The sequence below is a fragment of the Camarhynchus parvulus genome, chromosome 4, assembly GCF_901933205.1.
Source record: "Camarhynchus parvulus chromosome 4, STF_HiC, whole genome shotgun sequence".
Taxonomy (NCBI): domain Eukaryota; kingdom Metazoa; phylum Chordata; class Aves; order Passeriformes; family Thraupidae; genus Camarhynchus; species Camarhynchus parvulus.
Genome location: NC_044574.1, coordinates 64,394 through 86,036, shown reverse-complemented (window position 1 = coordinate 86,036; position 21,643 = coordinate 64,394). Strand labels below are relative to the sequence as shown.

General features: G+C 45.0%; 1 protein-coding gene across 2 annotated transcripts in view; it reads right to left on the bottom strand.

Annotated features, from left to right (window-relative positions):
- ATRN (attractin) overlaps window positions 1-21,643 on the bottom strand; it is a 156,202-nt gene that overhangs the window by 111,089 nt on the left and 23,470 nt on the right. For both annotated transcript variants that reach the window (XM_030947016.1, XM_030947017.1), the window contains exons 2-3: window positions 9,445-9,528; window positions 7,056-7,169 (exon numbers count right to left, since the gene is read on the bottom strand). In XM_030947016.1, the coding sequence (XP_030802876.1) occupies window positions 7,056-7,169; window positions 9,445-9,528 (198 nt within the window). The remainder of the gene's footprint in view (window positions 1-7,055; window positions 7,170-9,444; window positions 9,529-21,643) is intronic.

Sequence of the window (21,643 nt, the reverse complement as noted above, 5' to 3'; positions counted from 1 at the left end):
GAGGGAATGTTTATTTTTCATTTAACAGAAGCTTGACAAAACCAAAAATTAAAAGTTGATTCCTCCCTCAGACAAAAGGCATCAAAGTGGGCAAAAATTCAAAGTCTATTGAATTTATGTTTTTAAAAGCCTTTATCCATGCACAGCACATTGTCTAGCACCCCCTGTTCACAGTCAGCGGCTATATCCCTGTACAGATCCACCTTTGCCCAGCCTCACTCCCATTTCCCAAGGCAAAGTCAAAGCTGTGTGACAAGCAGGGGCTCGAGGGGCAGAGCAGAGTGTGCAGGGCAGGGAGCCAGGGCAGCTCCAAACAGCCCAGCCTCAGCCCCCAACCAGCCACTCCCCAGAGCCCAAGGCACCAGCAGGCAAAAAGCAATGACAGAAAGAATTTTCCCCCTAGAAGAACTTACTTTTCCTCTTTTCACATCTATTTAGAATAGAAAGCTAATGCAGTTGAAGAGAGTTTCCTAGGACAGAGTAAATGAGTTTTATCTGCTCATGGAAATCCCTCCCAGCTATCCACAGCACCCACGAATACCACCTGGGAAACCCTGAACTTTTCTGTCCCCATGATACAATCCAATGGTGTGCTCCAAGAACAGAACAGACCCCCAGCAATCCTTTGTACTACAGATTTGGGGGTATGTGCACCAAAACCAGCAGATGAACAAGCTACCTACATCAGGATCACACTGAAAACTGCACAACAGCCCTTTCTGCACAACAAATCTTGTGGTGGACAAAAAAGATATCCTTCATTTTACCAACACACCATAAAAATCACTGGAACCTGATCCCATGCTTTGGCTAAGCAACTCCAGCACACCTGCTGATATACATTTCAAGAAATAGTTCCTTATGAGAAAGCCAAATTTCCCCCACTGCTCATTCACTTCTCAATGATACGGGATTAAACAGCAAAATTAATTCCCTTTTCATCTCTCTGGAAGAGATGTTTGTTTCATTCTCAACATTTGAGACTTCTGAAGTTTATCTCTCCCAAAAGACCATCTCCCACAAAACCAAAGAACAAAAAGCCTAACAAACTTCTTGTTTGGTTCATAATATTCCCCTGTAATGGACACTGTAGGACAGTACATCTCCACCACAGGAAAACAAACATTTGAAAATAATTTGGGTGAGGCAAACTGCAGCTCAGGGACAAGAAAAAAATTGCTTTGTTCTGGTTTTTCTTCAGCACTTATCACTGATATTACAGGGCAAAATAAGTGGAAGGCAAGACAAAAATTCCCTTCAATAATCTTTCCTAATAAAAGGACTATCCTTGACAATTCTTTGTGTTCTCAAAGAAATCTCAAATTTGGGATTTGTTTGACCAGAACACAAGTACCTCCATAACAATGCTTGCATCCCAGATATTCCCTATTTTCATCTTTTTCTGGTGATTCATGTGTAAATAACTAAAGAGGATGTTATGCCCCCTACACAAATTTAAAACACTCTAAGGAAACTTAATCACAGAATTGTCTGGGTTGGAAGGGACCTTAAAGGTCATCTAGTCCAAGCCCCTGCCATGGGCAGGGACACCTTCCACCCGACCAGGTTGCTCCAAGTCCCATCCAACCTGGCCTTGAACATTTCCAGGGAGAGGGCATTTTAATTTCTTTTAGGGAAAGCCATGAAGAGAACACAACACAGCAGGAACAACCAGATGCCTTAAAGGTTGAACCTCAGAAACAGTGAATAAATCAACCTGCTCCCAGCATCATATGGAATAAACAGAAGCACATCAGAATTTACATCTGCCACGAAAAAGAATCCAATAGGCAGAATCAGAATGATAAAAGATTATGCAAAATTTCCTTTAAATTATGATCCAGAATCTCTGAGCAACTCAACTCTGGCCAAGATTAGCATGTTTCACAACACACTGCTTTTATTTCCTTTCATAAGGTTTCAAAACATTTTGCAACCATCCCTACTCCAAAGCAAATAAACACTCCTACTCATCTCAGCTGCCCAGTGACACCCAGGGAAAGGCAAACCTCTGCTTTGGACCGAAATAACATCTATTTCCTGTAAGCTGGATTGCTGAAGTCAATGGCAGAAAGTAAAAGAGTATCAGAGAATCAATGAAACACAGAATGGCCTGAGCTGGAAGAAACTTTAAAGATCATCCAGTTCCACCTCCTGCTATGGGCAGGAACACCTTCCACTATCCCAGGGTGCTCCAAGCCCCAATGTCCAGCCTGGCCTTGGGCACCTCCCAGGGAACAATTCCTGCCCAATATCCCATCTAGACCTACTATCTGATAGCAGGAGGCTATTCCTCCTTGTCCTGTCACTCCATCCTCTTGTCCAAAGTCTCTCTCCAACTCATCATGGAGGCTCAGCTCAAGTATGGAAGTTCACAATTATGTCCAGGAGACCCAACTTCTCCACTGCACTGCACACACTGCCCTGTTCCTTCCCCTAGAGCATTGAGAAGTCAGAATAATTTAAAACAAAGGGCACCTCCTCTATTATTTGTCTTGGATTTGCTATGTGAGTATCACAGTACTGGCATATTCCTCATTTCCTCCAGAGACACAACCTGTAAGAGATCAAAGCATGAGAAGCTCTACTAAGCAGAAAAAGGGCATAATTGAGAGTCACAAAAGGAAAGAGTGAAAATACAGAGTTGAGCTCATGAAGGAGTACAAGGATAAAGATGATACTGAAAAATCAGCTTTGCAATCCATCAAAATCCAATGCATACAAATTATCCTAATTTTTAAATACTTTGATCCATCTGGACACACACATACACAAAATGGCAACATTTCTCTGTTACTAAAATCAAGTCCATGCAACTCATTCATACTCAGAACTACAAGAATAAAACTAAACAAACTAAAACTAGAAGTTACAGAAGACTAAAAATAAAACAATAGCAAAAAATAAAAAAGGAAGGAGGAGAATATAAGGAGACATCTTAAATTTATTGTCTTAAATTAAGCAAGATGACTCTCAAACATGGACTTCTAAAAAACAAACCCACTGCAACAACACATACTAAAAAAGCCTAGACTATAGATTCATTACAGAGCTGGCAGCCCCTCAAATTACAATCTTCCTTGAAATCTTCTCCTCTTGGTGCAGTAGAGGCAGATGTAGCTGCAGCAGCAGCACAGGGAAGCTCGTCTGTCTGCAGAAGCCTCCAGATCAGGGGCTTTGCCCAATAACCTCTTCAGTTCTTACATGACTGTGGTTATCCAAGAATCATGGAATAGTTTAAAGTGGAAAGGACCTTCAGGATCATCCCACCCCTGCCATGGCAGGGACACCTCCCACTGTCCCAGGCTGCTCCCAGCCCCAGTGTCCAACCTGGCCTTGGGCACTGCCAGGGATCCAGGGGCAGCCACAGCTGCTCTGGGCACCTGTGCCAGGGCCTCACACCCTGCCAGGGAACAATTCCCAATTCCCCATATCCCATCCATCCCTGCCCCCTGGCAGTGGGAGCCATTCCCTGTGTCCTGTCCCTGCAGGCCTTGTCCCCAGTCCCTCTCCAGCTCTCCTGGAGCCCCTGCAGGCCCTGCCAGGGGCTCTGAGCTCTGCCTGGAGCCTTCCCTTCTCCAGGGGAACATTCCCAGCTCTCCCAGCCTGGCTCAGGGGTAGGGAAGCTCCAGCCCTGCAGCAGCTCTGTGGCCTCTTCTGGACTTGCTCTGGCAGCTCCAGGTCCTTCTGCTGTTGGAAGCCCCTGAGCTGAATACACATTCCCATGGCAGCAAGGTCAGTTACAATTTCTGGCAAATAACTGAGGGAATAGATGGAAAAAAATAGAGGAGAGTCAACCGTATGATCTATGTACGAGGAGAGGTAGAAGGAGTAAGGTTTCTTTAACTTCAAGGAGAGACAGCTGAAGAAGGGTGAAACCTAATTTTTGACCTCAACTACCCCAAGAGAGATTAGAGAGGAGGGCATACCAGAGGTTCACAAGAAGAGGACAGGAGGCAACACACACAGGTTGCAGCAAGGGATTGTGGCTAGACATTAGGATTAGATTCATTTTATATCATTATTTTAACACCACCCTCTGGACCACGGACCCAGAGGATCAATGAGATGTCCATCCTAAAGATAAATTCACACCTTGATTGGACAAAGGGCTCTGATGGTCATCCTGCTTTGAGAGAAGGATCAGACCCTTTCAACCCAACTCAGCCCTACACCCAAATCTGGGCGCTCAGGTGCCACATTCATCATCAAGCATCACAAGGCTGGCGAGCTGCTCCTGCTTCGAGGGAACACGGGCTCACATGATCCTCCAGCTGGCACCTGAGAGCAACCACAGCAGCTGCTGGGCCACTGCCAAACATCCTGCAGAACAACAACTGGGTCTGACCAGGAAAACATCCCCCACCAACCCCAGCAAAATGAAAATAAAGGTGCAAAACTAGCTCTGGTAAATGTTTAATGCAGAGTAAAGTTAACAAAACCAACTAAGTTCACAGGTGCTGAGTGCAGTTTATCTACTTCAGATTTCTTCATCAGTGCTGACAAACGTACTGCATTTGTTTCCATGTTCTTTTACTGCAGTTTTGAAGCAGCACATTTACACAGTCTCATTGTGCCTGTGGTCACAAATATAAGCCAGCAAAGATATTTTTAACACTGTTTAATAAAAAAGCTTAATATGCAGGACCAGACAGCTCTGGGGGCTCTCAGAATACAAGTTTAGTCTATGCACACACTTGAACTGTGTAAATGTTGGCATTAAGCAAATATTTATTACTATTAAAAATTGATAAAGCAAATTTAAAGCTTCCCTACAGTCCAGTGCTGAGGATTCCCAAGATCATCTTATATATATACAAAATTATATATATATTTCAGGGTAAATATCATCTTCTGAACAAACATAAATGAGCATCAGAAGGTCAAGAAAACAAAATGAGAGCAGTGAAGGAAATGAAGGTTCAGGGAACTGATGTAAAAAGTCAGGGAGGGAACAAAAATTGACCTGAGAGAAAGGAATTTCTAGTGTTTATCAACAAACTCTCAAAGCTTACAGGGCCCAACTGTATAAAGCTCAGTCTTGCAAATCTCCTGGTAGGGTGCAAACAATGAACAAGGAAATATGGTTATGGTAATAATAAATTTAATATACCCCAACTAAATTGGGAAAATATGAACACTGCTCTTAAAAAACTCCAAGGTGTTTATTTTGTATTAGAGAAAGGTGTCTTTCAACAGATGCTTTCTGGTACTTCACCAAAATGAGAAGCATCTGCCATTTCCTGAACTTGGATTACTGAACACCAAAGCTCACTGCTAAAGAAGTTAAATTCAAATGTCATCTAAAGAAGCAGTTTAAAAAAAAATTGGGGTTTTTTCCCTACCTCAAAAACATTATTGTACTAAGCTCATGTTTGCTTGTCCTCAGGACCACGCATCCAGATTTCCCAGTCTGAACTATAACTGTTAATGCTGTGAACTACTTATAAGTTCAATTTTAAAAGCCCATTAATTTTTGGAAAACACACAAGAAATGGCAGGCACAAATCATCATTTCACCTTTTCACCAGTGTATTAAAAAATAGCTTGATTAGAACAAAATGACATTGGGTCAAGATGACATTTCCTCCTCTTCCTGCACATCAAACAGAACATGATACCAGACAGCACTTCCAGGTGGCATTTTCAACATTTTTGGAGGTTTTTAGAAGAGAAAGGTTGTTCCTTCCTCAAATTAAGTGTCCTGTTTTGACCTCACCTTAGTTGGAAGCTTTTACTCCAAAACAACGCTACATTTGCAGCTGAAGACCAAAATACCATATGTGGTGGTTTAAATTTTTATCAACTTTTGTCCCTCTGCTGATTTTCTCTCACAGACATTATAAGGATTTTTTAGAACAAACATGAAATATTTTTAGACTTTCATTTCACAAATGAGAGGAAGCCCAGCAGAAGGTTAATTCTGGAAATAGTTACACAGCCACTTGGAACAAGCAGAGTCCCAGGAGAACCTTTAGTTTTTTCCATAGATAACTTGGGATTATTTTCCTAATTTCAGTTTAAAGAATAAAAAGCATAAGGTTGTGGTGTCACGGCAAGACTGAAACACAGAAAAACACAAGTTATGTTTAGGTCTCAGGATGAAATGTGGATTGCTCACCAGCAGCCACACTTGATGTCTCATCACATGGACGAGCCAAATACCTGTAACCTGTTGGTAGAATGGGAACTTTACACATCAGGAGCTGGAGAGGGACGTTTGCCATGGGATGGAGAACAGGACACAGGGAATGGCTTCCCACTGCCAGAGGGCAGGAGAGATGGGACATTGGGAAGGAATCCTTCCTTGTGACAGCAGTGAGGCCCTGGCACAGGTGCCCAGAGCAGCTGTGGCTGCCCCTGGATCCTTGGCAGTGCCCAAGGCCAGCCTGGACACTGGGGCTGGGAGCACCCTGGGACAGTGGGAGGTGTCCCTGCCATAGCAGGGGTAGCACTGGATGGGCTTTAAGATCCCTCCCAAGCCTAACCATCCTGTGATTCTATGTTTTTTACAAGGTTGATCCATCATTGCTGCTCCTGAACATGTTCCAAGTAACTAAAGAATTTGAAGCTTAAGGTACATAAAACATAGACATAATTCTATGAGACCTCCATGTCTACAACACTAGCTGCCTTTTGCCCTTCTGTCTGTATTGACACACTACAAGTTTAAGCCGTAAATCATGTTCAAACCCATAAATGGGGTAGTTTTCTCCTCTCAAAGGAGCCTACACACCAAATCATCTCCAGCCAAGACAGACAACAATAATTTTTTTGTCTCTCAAAGAATCAGGATTTGGAAATGAAAACATGATACTTAAATGCTGGAGTGCAGTGACATGACTTGCTCATTGTAAAAGCTAAAAACAACTCTTTAATTGTTTATGCTGACAAAGAGTGCACAAAAGGACACTGGCTATATGTGCTGCACTTGCAGCGTTATACATTTGGATTACTGAATCATATTTACAGTGTCAGAAGCCACATGTAAGTCAGGCTCTAAGTTAAGAAAATACCACTGGCTACAGTTAAGAGTCTCACCAAGGGGAACTCACCTAAAAGCTGCCAGTAAGGGAGCATAAATTGAGTCTCCATCATACACATACAAGTGGTCCCAGCTGCACTCTGTGGCAAAGTGATTGAATCGAAGCCTGAGGATTGTGTTTGGCCTGTAAAGAAAAAATAAATAAAGAAAATATTTGTAATTAGCCACTCAACACACAGGGCAAAATCCCTTCAACACACTTCTCTGGTGTGAAGCTCTGCTCTAGACAAGACTAAAACTGAGTCATTTGGTGTAACTGTAGGTGCATTAAACATGCTGTGGTTCAGGAGTTTTTTTGTATGCAGCTCTCCTGGTATTAAGCAAAAATTTCTTTGTGGTCAGAAAACTGTGTCCTGCTGTGCAGAACAGATCACGGAACCACACAATATCCGGAGCTGGAAGGGACTGACAAGGACCACTGAGTCCAACTCCTGGATCTGCACAGGACACCCCAACAATCCCACCCTGAGCCCGAGGGCATTGCCCCAACACTCCTGGAGCTCTGGCAGCCCTGGCACCACGACCATTCCCTGGGGAGCCTGGGCACTGCCTGAGCACCCTCTGGGGGAAGAGCCTTTCCTGAGACATAAACTAAGCCTCCCCTGACACAACTTCAAGCCCTTCCCTTGGGTCCTGTCCCTGGTCACAGAGATCAGTGTCTGCCCCACCTCTGCCTCAGAAGGAAATTGCAGGCTGAGGTTTCCCCTCAGTCTCCTGTTCTTCAGGTCGAACAAACCAAGTGATCTCAGCCACTGCTCAAACAAGTCGAATGTCCCTCTCCAGCACTCCTGGAGCCCCTGCAGGCCCTGCCAGGAGCTCTGAGCTCTGCCTGGAGCCTTCCCTTCTCCAGGGGAACATTCCCAGCTCTGCCAGCCTGGCTCCAGAGCAGAGGGGCTCCAGCCCTGCAGCAGCTCCGGGGCCTCCTCTGGGCTCTCTGCAGCAGCTCCACGTGCTCCTGCTGTTGGCCCCAGGGCTGGGGCAGCTCTGCAGGTGGGCTCTCACCTGAGCCAGGAGCACAGGGACACAATTCCCACCTTGCCTTTGCCATCAGCCCATGCTGGGGTAGCTCTGCAGGTGGGCTCTCACCTGAGGGAGGGGCACAGGGACAGAGTCCCCCCTCCCCTGCTGCCCACGCTGGGATCAGCCCAGGCACGGGGGGCTCTGGGCTGGGTCATGTCCAGCTCTCACCCAGCAGCACCCCCAGGTCCTTCTCCCCAGGGCTGCTCTCCAGCCATTCCCCAGCCATCCTGTGGTTGTGCTCTGCCTTGCTCCAGCCCCATGCAGGACCTTGCACTTGGCCTTGTGTAACTTCATAAGGTTCACACATTCCCATGTCTCTGGTCTGTCCAGGTCCCCTTGATGCCGTTTCTTCCCTTCAGCACCTTGCCCACACCACATGGCCTGGTATCCACTGGCAGATTTGCTAAGGGTGCCTTATCCCGCTGTGCATGTCAGCAACAGGTATGTTTAACACAGGGAGAAAACTAAGGAAAAGTGCCCTGTGGGACTGTAGTAAATTCTGATCCCCTAAGATGCTAAGAGGCCTCAGTTTGCAGTGTCCAGTACAAGTTCACACTCTCACACGACTCCTGCCAATTCATAGCCATCTCTACCTGCACATTCAGGGAACAGCATGGAATGTGACTGAACATACAGATGTTATCACACAGCATCATATCTGACCATGGAAAAGCTTTAGAGACTAAACAAATGGATCTTACAGTCCTCGTACCAGCTTGGTTCTATCAAAAATATATTTCAACAAGTGAGATGCTCTGAACTGCTGCACCATCAATCAGGTGACAGAGGATGGACATTAAATATGCTACTCCTAAAAACCTGTGCAAGAATTTGCTGTAAGCAATATAAGGATCAAATACAAGAAGGGCAGCAAAGTGAGGGGAGAGATCTGAGAGACTTCTCCCAGCTTAGAAAACCTTTGCAATAAAAGGTCAGTGGTTCCTCTGAAGTCCTCATGGCTCAGTGAGTAAAGAAACATCTGAAGTTCATCACTACAGAAACCGATTCTTCATGAATAAAAGCTTTCAGAGTTTTCTCCTGTTTCTCATACTACTGAAAAATCCCATGTGCAGTGAATCCCATCATCTGAATGGCCCACTATGATGTCAGTTAAGTAATTCATAATCCTTCATTATTTACAGAAGTGCGCTGATTTTTGTTCACCACATGCTGTTTCAACACAAACTTCTTAAACAGAAGTCAGTTTGGAGGGCTCAGTTGCACAAAAATTTATTTACCAAGACCAATTAAGTGTTGCCCAATTTAGCTTTTAGAATAGCCAGAAAGAATCGTGAGACCTAACAATACTCAGTGCAGATAAAACTCACCTAAAAGTGCCAATAAGCAATACAAAATTCTAAGCTGCTTCCAACACTCACCTTCCTTCAATAAGCCAGGTGCATTTTGTCTTGTATTTGTAATTTCCAGGCCCATCTGTGACATACCCTGAAGGTTCAGTGAGTCTGCAAACAAAAACACAAACATTAGTGTCCAGTGGTTTTAAACATTCAGAAAGGATTCTCTAAATTCTGAAGATCCATCGTTAGATTATTATTTACTGGAGAGCCACTATAAATAAACCAACTACAGCAGAACAAAACCCAGCTGGGAGTCTCGTGTTGAACTCTCTGTGCAGGCCTTCTGATGATTGTTCCTCAAGAATGACATCACTTCAAGAGTGATGGTTTCACTATCATATTGATGCCATGGTTCCAAACCATGGATATACCACCTAACCAGCACAAGGAATTCCTCAACAGAAGCTAAAATTATTCCTAAACTATTTATTTACACAAACTGTACCATTGCATGCAGTTCAGATGAAGGCCATGGTGCAACCTCTCACTCATTCTGTATTTGACTCTCCACAAAACTCCTTGACAAGCTCCTGGATGGAGGGTTGGACTGACCCCCAAACCCCTGGATCCCTGGCAGTGGCCCAGGCCAGGCTGGACTGGGCTTGGAGCACCCTGGGATAGTGGAAGGTATCCCTGCCCATGGATGGGGTGGAATGAGATGGGATTTAAGGTCCCTTCCACCCCAACCATTCTGTGATTCTGTATTGTTATCAACATCTGCAAATGCTGCACAGTGCAAATTCTACTTCAGCAAAAGAAAATCACTGGGATATGCATTCCTGTCTCATATGAATTAGTCAAAATATTCCAGATGAGTATTGCAGAAACTGCTGAAAATAAATGACAGGGAAGGATGGCAGCAGAAGGCAGCAGCACCTGAAGGTGCCCAAACACCACATTCTGGTAGAGCACACACTGGCACCCAAACCAGGATTCTTTCCTAGGCCAGTTATAAACTCCACGGTCGGCACACTGCCGGAGCAAATCACAGCCCTCTGGCAAAATTCAACTGTCCTACTTACAACACAGCTCTAAAACAAAAACACTATAAATTTAAACTTGGCAAAAAGAGAAGAAAGCAAGACCAGAAATTCCTCAAACCGGTATCTTGGAACCTTTTCTGTGCCTTTCCCCAGTGATCTGTTAATGCTAACGTCTCACTTTTTAACACGTTTTGGCTGAGTCAAAAATTATTTTCCAAACTCTTTTCCATCAAGCATTTTTAAGGTTGATCTTTGATTCATATTAAAAAGGCAAAACTCACAGGTTTTTGAAAACCACCTTCCTCTGTCCCTAAATGAATTTATTACAGTACTTTTCAACCTGAGAAATGGAGCTGAAGATTTTTTAAAGCCAATTACTGAAGTTCTGCAGGAAATGGACATTCAAGCAAGTGAAGAAAAAACTCAGATTTTTGGAAGCACAAAAAGCATCTGGGCCCTCTATGGAGGCACAGATGTCAGTGTAAAAAGAGACTAGATTTTAAAAAAATACACATACAGAAGGTATAGATTTAGGCTGGATATTGGGAAGGAATTGTTCCCTGGCAGGGTGGGCAGGCCCTGGCACAGGGTGCCCAGAACAGCTGTGGCTGCCCCTGGATCCCTGGCAGTGCCCAAGGCCAGGCTGGACAGGGCTTGGAGCACCGGGGACAGTGGGAGGTGTCCTGCCATGGCAGGGGTGGGGCTGGGTGGGCTTTATGGTCCCTTCCAACCCAAACCATTCCATGATTCTGTGATTTATATTTCTTTTAAAATGTCAACATCTTTGAAAATTCAAACTACTTATCCACCAACAAGGAATTCACAAAACAAAATGAGACTTCCAAGTTGGAGGCAGTAACATCTAATCTTTTTGTCTAAAAAATCATCCTTTTGAATATAATATCCATGGAAAAGCTATGAACCAAACAGTATCAACACTGATAGAACTTTTCCTGCAACCAAGAGCAGAGATTCTGAAAACCTGAGGAAGTCTCTCAAGCTAAAAACAATCTCATGCCATGTGACAAGCTCTCAGGGAACCTCTGCTCATAGAACTCCTGCAACAATTTTATCTGGAAGCAATTACTAATTCATTCACCACAGAAATGCTACCAAGAGTGATATAAAAAATAAAATAAAATAACCCTGTTAGTACTGTAGCCCCAAGCATGTCGCATCTCAGGAGGGAAAAAAAAAAGCATTTCAACAGCCATGTAATTCAATGAAGTTTCAGCAAAACACTGGACTTAGTTTTAAAAATGTAAGTCAAACTTCTTTGATACCCTATTAGTAAAAACTTATCTGTGAGTTTCTCAGACTGCTTACTAAACTTCCTGCCATTATGGACAAATGAGGGATATTAAAAATCTATAATCTTATTATTAAAATCCATTAATAAAAATCTATTAAAAATCTATAATCTATCAGAGCTGACATATCTGAAAGGAAAATAAATAGCCTGCACTGCCTGGCTAGAACAGGCAGTAGCATCCATGTTCTTCTGTAAGCACTCTCCCAGACAGAAATAAATCTTCAGCACAAAAGCAAACTGAAATTAGAATTTCATCTTTCCATTCAATACAGAAAGATTAACTGATCTCCAGGCTGCAGAAAAAGCAAACAGGCCCTGTTCCCCATGCCCCGTGCTGCCTGTGCCACAGGGACACTGGGCTGGGGTTGGGATGGCTGCCACATGTCCCACACAGCGTCTGGCTCGGTCTGCGAGCAGAGCCTTGGGAAGAGAGCATGGGAGTAACTCCAGAAGGAAGAACACCTCAGGAATGAGGGACTTGGATGTGGGAAGCTCTCCTGACATGCATCAGGCCACTCTCACAGAAGGCTCCTACCCCACATTGCCTGTGTCACCATCACCACCAGGCTCAGAGGCCTCTGGGCCCAGAAAGCTTTGGCCATGTTTGTGATGTGAGGTGAGGGTTAGGCCCTGCTGCTGGCTTACAGCAAGCCCTGCAGCTCCGGGCTGGGCCAGAGGGCTGGGAAAGGCCCTGGGGCTGCTGTGACGGCGGCTGGACACGAGCCCAGCTGGGCAAGAGGCCACTGGAGGCCCCTGGGCTGCTCCAGCTCTGGGGTGGCAGCAGGGCCAGGGCAGTGCCAGCGTCCCTGTGCTGGCACTGCCGGGACACTTCCAGGGCTGGGGCAGCTCTGGAGAGCCCTGGAGGGGCTGGAGCATGGCCAGGGCAGGGAACAGAGCTGGGAAGGGGCTCAGCCTGGAGCAAAGGAGGCTCAGGGGCCCTTGTGGCTCTGCACAGCTCCTGCCAGGAGGGCACAGCCAGGGGGGTCAGGCTCTGCTCCAGGGAACAGGGACAGCAGCAGAGGGAGCGGCCTCAGGGGAGGGTCTGGGTGAACAGTGGGGAAATTCCTCATGGAAAGGGCTGCCCAGCCCTGGCACAGCTGCCCAGGGCAGGGATCGAGTCCCCACGTCTAGGGGGTTTTCACAGCCCTGTGGATGTAGCCCCTGGGGACATGGGGCAGTGGTGGCCTTGGCCATGCTGGGGAACAACTGGACTTAGAGGGCTTTTCCTACCCCAACAATCCTGTGATTCTATGGTAATTTTATGACTCAGATGCAGAAATCAGACACCACAAAATATGCAAAGACATCAAATACCTACCACTTGTCTTTGATAACTTGGTGAAATGTGTGGCTCCCACACAGGAAATGCTTCCCTACTACCTGAACATTACATCTCCTGCTCTGCAAGGAGCAGCTGCTACACCCTAGGAAAACAGTCAGTCAGGTCCGGTACTACAACACTTACAAAGCTCTAAACTACACCATCAACTTTAAAACCTCCAGGGTTGAAAAAACAACCTGCAAAGATGCAAGGATCTATTCACAAAACTCAGATTAAAACCATACATAAGTGTACTGCATAAATACATATGTGTACATGCATATACACACAATACTTAGGGCTTGTTTCAAACTTCACTGTTCACCACAATGTTGCGTACACTAAATCTTTCACTGATTTCCAAGTGGACTGCCATATACACGAACCAAAGTGAAAGAAGAGAGTAAGGGAGAAGAACCTCCAGCACATACATTCAAAGAGCTCCAGCCTTGAGTGCTGCCTATTCCAGCTTTTTTTAAGGAAAAAGCAAAAGGGAAGCAATGACAAGGATGAAGATTTAACAAGAAAGAACTTCAAAAAGAAATATTGTATGCAAAAATATTCTCTACATTTAATTGCTCCCCACTCATTCTGGGAGCCCCTGAAAAGCAGAAAACCAACACAAGAAAATCAGGCAGCTATCAATGGTATCTCCTGGGTAAACAGCCAGATCTGATATTGGAAATCACCAGACAAATCCAAAGTTTCTTTAATAATAACGTGAGTAATACTAGCAGCATATATTTTTCAAATACAAATTAGTATGCACTGAGAAGATTCCTCTGTGGGCAGGAACTGCGCAACAAAGCAAAGCCTCAAAGCTGTTGACTAATTAGTATCTAATGAATCTAAAGCAAGCCTGTTGCTAGTAAGTATAAAAACTCACAAGAAGTACCTTAGAATTTAGTGTTAAATAACTTTGCAGCACTTACTTCAAACCATTGTGACATTAAAGGTACATTGTATGCTGGCAACAAGGTTTTGAATATATTTATTTTCATCAGAAGTATTAATAAAGAAAAAATGCAGCCTGCCCTTCCTTCATTATTCTCCAGAAAAGGTAAGCAGGCTGGTTTGGTTTATAAAACACATTAAAATTTAACTCTAAGTGTCATCACTGGATCTCAAAATGGGTTTGTATTACTTTCAGTTAGACTGTAGTGACACTGACAGTGAAAACTCATCAGCATCTTGTGTCTGGAGAAGTTTCACAGCCTTTTCACTAATAAAAACCCCAACCAAATAATCAAAAACCAAACAAAAAACCAAAACAAACCAACGAAATAGAACCAGCAAAATCTAAATAACCAACCAAAACCACCAAACAAACCCAAAAGCCCCTTGTCCATCCTAATAGTTGTTAAATCTAGAGACAGATGCAAGCAATGAGTTTTCCTCCTTTCTTCCTCCTCCTTCCCAAGTGCTCAAGCACTTCACAATTAGAAGTCACTGGTTTGGGTATATTTGGAATTGAAGGCACAAAGAATGGGGTGCTACAGCCTCTTACAGGAACAAACAACTTTCTGTCCTAAATTGATTAATAATTTGACTTTGTCCATGTTCTCACTAAAAGCACTGAGGTTAAAGGACATTTATTATAAGCAAATGCTTTAATTTATAGGCATGGAATAGTGATCAGGCACACTGGGGGTGAGAGAAGCAGATAAACAATCCACACAACTATTTCATTCATTTCTAATGAAGAACAACTAAATCCCTTCTTCTGCCACCTGGGTTCCACAGGTAAAGCTAGGAAGATGTAATTAATTACAGGCCAGGTCTCACAGATGAAGGTAATGACATTACAGCAAAATCCACTTTGATAAGGATTTTCCCTATGCAGCAACACGTACCTCAAACAAAGACAATCAACTACTCCAGGCACCCAGAGAATTCTCTCCTCCTCTCTCTTCCACATACACAGTCTCCTGAGATTACAGTCCTAAAGATGATCAAACTCATGTAAAAGTCACTGCTGTAGCATAATCATGGAAAACCAAATGTTTTAGGCTGGGACAGACCTTAAAGTTCATCTCGTTCCACCCCTCTTCCACTGTCCCAGGGTGCTCCAAGCCCCAGTGTCCAACCTGCCCTTGGACACTGCCAGGTATGGGGCAGCCGCAGCTGCTCCGGGAGACCTGTGCCAGGGCCTCCCCACCCTCACAGGGAAGAACTTTTTCCTTACAGTAAAGATTTTTATCCTAAATACATATTTTTTTAAACAATTTGAATTGTAACAATCATTCAAATTACCTCACCTCAAGACTAAGACAACAGAAACAATGAAGGAAAAGCTGATTTCCCTCCTCCAACTCCATTTCCCCACACAGAAGCATTGAAAAAAAAAAACCACACAGAACTGTGCTGGATCCCAAACAACACCAGCACTTCCCCACTGCTTCAAAATCATAATTTTATAGAGGCTGCCTTGTGCTCCTACTGTGTTTGCCACATCAGAAACACACTGGAGCTCCACTCTTGTTTGTGCCTCTAAGTTTTACATTCAAACTGAAAATATCCCAAATTCAGGTCCTTTCAGATTCTCCTATTTCTTTATTCCCAGCCTCATATCAGAGACCACAGAGCAGCATTTATTCACTGTATAACCACAGCTTCATCTCTGCTGAACCAACCAGCCAAGCTGCACTGTAAATGTCAACATTACTGTGTACCTTTACTACAGATTTTTCCCTCATTCCAACTCATGAGATAAAAAACAAAGAATAAAAGATATTATCATTATTATTACACTGAAGGAATGCATTCTTCACACAAGCAACACATTTTGTGCTATTGGCCAGCACATTTTTCTGTGCCATTGTTCTATTATCTCTATATTATCTTTGATCTCTGCTTTCACACTGCAAGAACTCCAGTCTTGGCACTCTTATTTCTTTGAACACCTTCCCCAGTGCCTGTATTTTATGCAGAAACGTTACCATGACAAAAGGCCAATTCATGAAGTCCCCTTGAAAGCTTCCCATACCCACCACTTGCACCTGAGACACCAGCCATGCAGATGGTGGACACTACAACAGCTGTCTACTAATCTAACGCAACAGTTGCATTCTGCTTTCCCCATCTGTTCCCAAATCCACTAACTGGATCTTGGCCTAGTTCTTAGAAACAAGGATAATTTAGCTGAAAGTGTCTGTAATACCCAGAAAAATGGGAGCCTCATCCTTCCCTGGAGGTCCTAAAATGCTCCTGAGGTTTGTGGTAGGGAGTTGTCTTACACCAGGCAGGAGGAGACAACCGATCACAGTAGAAGCAAATGCATCTCACATATCGTAAACCATCTCACTATGGCAGGAAAAGAATATATCGATGTCACAGCATAGTGCACAGTCGAGACAGCCACAATACACAGAGTATCACCATACCACAGCAGAAAGCTTCACCCCACACACAGTAATGCCATCTCACTTCAGAAGGCTGCAAGTATCTGCCCTTTTTGTTCTCCAGCCCAGCCGTTATCCCCTCATGTTCGCACATCACACCTGTGTGCCCTCTGCTCCCTATGTGGTTGCTCAGCACACCTGGGCACTCCATGGCTCGTTGCTGTCAGTGCTGCTCACCTGTCCTGCACAGCTGCACCCACTGGGGGTGAGGCTCATCCCACTGCCAATTGCCACAAACTGTGTACCTAAATATCAATCCCTTTCTTTCCCTGGCACACAATGACTCCCTAAAACCTTGGGCCAAGAGCCCTTGCAAGTGTCTTACTGCAAAACTTGACCACCTGCCAGACAAAACGACAAAGAAGCCACATTATTGCAATGGTCAAAGAGAATCATCAAAGGCTCATTGCACACAAGGTCTGTAAGATGAATTTTCATCCCTTTCCCAAAATTAGAAATATTCAATTATTCAATGGATCTCAAGCACCTGTACAGGTGTGCTGTACTGTAAGTTGCAGTACAGCGCACCTGGGACCCTTGTAAATAAAGCCTCATAATTCAAATTCTTTAAAGCCCAAATGCTCAGAATTGACAGACATCAATATTCTCCTCCAGCTGGAGAGCCCTTCACTTTGATAAGCTTTCAAGTTGTCAGGCCTACATTTAAGACCAGGAAAAGCATTCATTGGCAGAACACGTGCTGTATTGTGAACAAAAAGAGGTTAAGCAGCTGACTTAACCCTCAGGCCAGTAGGAACCGGAGCAAGTGCAGTTTCAGGCCATCCCTGTGGAGCAGAGGACCATCGTACTGCTGCACTTCCTCAGACAAATGCAAACCCACCAAGTTTCTATGAGAAATGTAACAGCAATAGCAGCAATCCCTTCTGTTTCCAATACTGTATATGAAACTGCTGCCTTATTCTTCCTAAGCACTAAACCCCAAAATAATCCATTGAACTCTCAATAAGCCCATTTAGACTCTGATTTAGCTCCAAACTTGCCACCCTCCATCACTGCTGATTTTTAGCCCAAACGCAGAGCTCAGAACTTGGTAGTCGCACTTATAGAAAAGCACAAGCCAAAGATCAGTCAGTGTTGCAACAGAAGTGAAAATATTGAGGCAATCTATAAATAAACACCAAAGCCTGACCCACTTTCCTAACAGGGATAGAAATAATTCCTTTTATTTCCTTCCTGACATTCAAAAATTTTAAGCAACTACGCAGCAGTGTTACCTGCTGGGAGAACTGAGCCCTAAAAAAATAAAAGTAGTTATGAAAAAGATTGCTGTTAACCTCGGTTTGGTTCGGGCCTCAAAACCAGGTTTTGACACAGATCCTCAGATATAGATCCCTAAAATAGTCATAGTACATCTTGAAACCCAGAGGGCATTTGTGAACCTACAGAATGACAAATCCTCTTGACTTTTTAAAGAAAGGCATTGGCTGAAACAACATCATAAGAACATACAAAGATCATGAAATTGATAATGAAAATACTGTATTTATTAATGAAACAAATTCTCAGCCAATATCATAATTTAACGACACCTTGATCAACTAATCAGGAAGATGTTCTCAAAGATGCCACAAGTAGTAAAAATAATACAACAGAAAAGGAGCCTTTTAAGCATAAAATATTAAACCTGAGAGAACAAGGGAAGTGTGGTTCCCCAGAAAAAAAAGTCTGTATGTTTATATGATACAAGGATATTCTACCTGTCCCACAAATGTCCTTCTCCTCACGTGTATTACTGCAAAGAATGAAAGGTATGTAAATATTTGTCTCGAAGGAGGGGGCAGAGAAGAATTCATCGAGGGGAGGAGAAGTTCACAGAGCACCAGGAATAAAATAAACAATTTGTCACTCCAATCTCCTAAAATCTATTTAGATTATTCCGTGTTCCATCTCATTTCAGTGAAACTGCTCCCAGACAAAATCCCTTGATCCACATGCCCTCTCTATTATACAAGTCCCTCAGCACACCCACCTGGAGGGTTTAGGACAGGCCCTCAAGCAGGACCGGGATCACTGGAGAGCAGAGCCCAGGTCAGAGCCAGCGCTGGCCCAAGAGCCCGGCCAGGATTCCAGCTCTGTTCCCTCCCACCAACAGCTGCTGACACCACGCTGAGTGCTGAGGGTGACACACCGAGAGACAGAATGGCACCTGGACAGGCTGGAGAGCTGTGACAGCGCAAAACTCATGAGGTCCAACACGGCCAGGTGCAAGGTCCTGCATGGGGCTGGAACAAGGCAGAGCACAACCACAGGATGGCTGGGGAATGGCTGGAGAGCAGCCCTGGGGAGAAGGACCCGGGGGTGCTGCTGGGTGAGAGCTGGACATGACCCAGCCCAGAGCCCCCCGTGCCTGGGCTGACCCCAGCGGGGGGGGGAGGGAGAGAGGCCCGTCCCTGTGCCCCTCCCTCAGGAGAGCCCACCTGCAGCACCCCAGCATGGGCGATGGCAAAGGCAAGGTGGGAATTGTGTCGCTGTGCCCCTCCCTCAGGTGAGAGCCCACCTGCAGAGCTACCCCAGCATGGGCTGATGGCAAAGGCAAGGTGGGAATTGTGTCGCTGTGCCCCTGGCTCAGGTGAGAGCCCACCTGCAGAGCTGCCCCAGCCCTGGGGCCAACAGCAGGAGCACGTGGAGCTGCTGCAGAGAGCCCAGAGGAGGCCCCGGAGCTGCTGCAGGGCTGGAGCCCCTCTGCTCTGGAGCCAGGCTGGCAGAGCTGGGAATGTTCCCCTGGAGAAGGGAAGGCTCCAGGCAGAGCTCAGAGCCCCTGGCAGGGCCTGCAGGGACTCCAGGAGAGCTGGAGAGGGACTGGGGACAAGGCCTGCAGGGACAGGACACAGGGAATGGCTCCCACTGCCAGAGGGCAGGGATGGATGGGATATGGGGAATTAGGAATTGTTCCCTGGCAGGGTGGGCAGGCCCTGGCACAGGTGCCCAGAGCAGCTGGGGCTGCCCCTGGATCCCTGGCAGTGCCCAAGGACAGACTGAATGGGGCTCAGAGCACCCTGGGATAGTGGATGGGGTCCCTGCCCATGGCAGCGGGTTTGAAACTAGATGACTTTTAGGTCCCTTCAACCCAAATCATTCCAGGATTCTATCTTTTAGCACCTGCAGAAGCAATTGGAAATAAGCTCCCAACTTCACAACACAAAAAAGCAACACTCATGTTTGCCAATATCCAGGAGAAAGAAAGACAGAAACAAAAAAGCTGTCTCCTAATTCTTGGTTTTACAGGAACTTCTCATTTCCACATACATATTGGTACAGAATTGTAAACACTTCCACAAACACTTCATCATTTCTTCTCCCTTCCCTTTTCCAGTTCAAGCCAGCTGTTTCTCACTCCCACAGATTGTTGTGCTAAATTCATTATCACAGCAAGAAAAAGAATGATGATTTGCAACCCCTTGCAGAAAAGCATGACTGGCATTTTCCCCAAACTACTCATATTAATGAAAGCAATTTCACACAACATAGAAAAAAAGGAGCATATACCAAACACTTGGAGTATCAAATGAAGACAGGTGTACACAGTTGGCTTCCTTGAGAAGTTCCCCTTCATTACTAGAACAAAACTCAAAAATAAAGAATAATCCATATGACTTGAATTTAAGCAGGACTATATGGACATAAGAAAAACGTGAATACCAAGCACTTGTCCAGCTGCGTATTCTCACTCACCTATGGGATGGGAAATCACCTGCAGCACTTTATACTCAAACACGCAGCCAAAATCCTGGCTTAGCACGTGGAGAAAAGGCCAGACTTCGTGTAGCTTTGATTAAATCATCTTAATCCCTTCAATGAAAACTTCCTACTGCTGGCACAGGTCACTTTAACCATACAAATTACTCCACCAGCCAGCCTAAGCTTTTCCACCAGCTCCTGGAAAGAATTAAATAAACCCATGGTGCTCAAACCATCCCAGGGTTTATTTAAGAGCCTGAGCAAATAAACCAAATGTGAAAGTCATCCAGTAACTCAACAGCTCCAGACCCAGGAGGTGAGAAGCTGGAGGGACCTTCATATGCCAGAGTGTGTTTGTCAGCCTCACTGGGACCAGTCTAAATCCCTTTGAGAATGGGGTGGGTTTAGGCACTACAGACTGCTATGCCTTTATTAAATGTAGATACACAATAAATTTTACAATCCAGATCAGGTATTTCCTAACCCACCAACAGATATTCTCGGCTATTAAAACACCAAGCCTTGATTCCTTAGCAGGGCAGAAGCAGCAAGAAAAGTTGGGTTTGAAAAAAAAATAAATCCTTCCATAAAATAAAACAGGCTGGCAGAGCTGGGAATGTTCCCCTGGAGAAGGGAAGGCTCCAGGCAGAGCTCAGAGCCCCTGGCAGGGCCTGCAGGGGCTGCAGGAGAGCTGGAGAGGGACTGGGGACAAGGCCTGCAGGGACAGGAGCCAGGGAATGGCTCCCACTGCCAGAGGGCAGGGATGGATGGGATATGGGAAATTAGGAATTGTTCCCTGGCAGGGTGGGCAGGCCCTGGCACAGGTGCCCAGAGCAGCTGGGGCTGCCCCTGGATCCCTGGCAGTGCCCAAGGACAGACTGGATGGGGCTCAGAGCACCCTGGGATAGCAGAAGGTGTCCCTGCCCATGGCAGGGGTGGAATGGGATGGGTTTTTTTAAGGACCCTTCCAACCTAAAACATCCTGTGATTCTAGGGCTTTTTAAACACACTTTAATCTAGCAAAGATGACATGCAACCATTTTATTTTTGGAACAAATATTGATAATATAGAAACAATGCACTCATTGACACATTACACAGAATTTGTGGTTTGTGTCAATGCTGCCTTAGCAACAGTCTCACTACAATATCTTCATAATCCAAGCCCTGTTAGCATTTCTTTCTAGGATAAGTAGCTCTGGAGTGTTTGTCTGTGAGTCACTCTTGGTTCAGGGAAGGTCAAACTGCAGCCTCCCAACTCCTCAGCTACAGAGACAGATGTTCCTGCCTGGTGGGGGGAAAGATGGGGGTGTTGTCTTTTCTTCTAGTAAGGCAGTGCCTGACATGCAGATCTCTTGATAATCACTACAAAGAAACTCTTCCTTCAAAAAAATCAAGAACACCAAACAACAAATGCAACAGACAAATAGGCCAATAAAAAAATACCGCAATTGTGGACATCCGACCCAGCCAGCAGAGAACTAAACTCCCTAAGGGAAGGTGT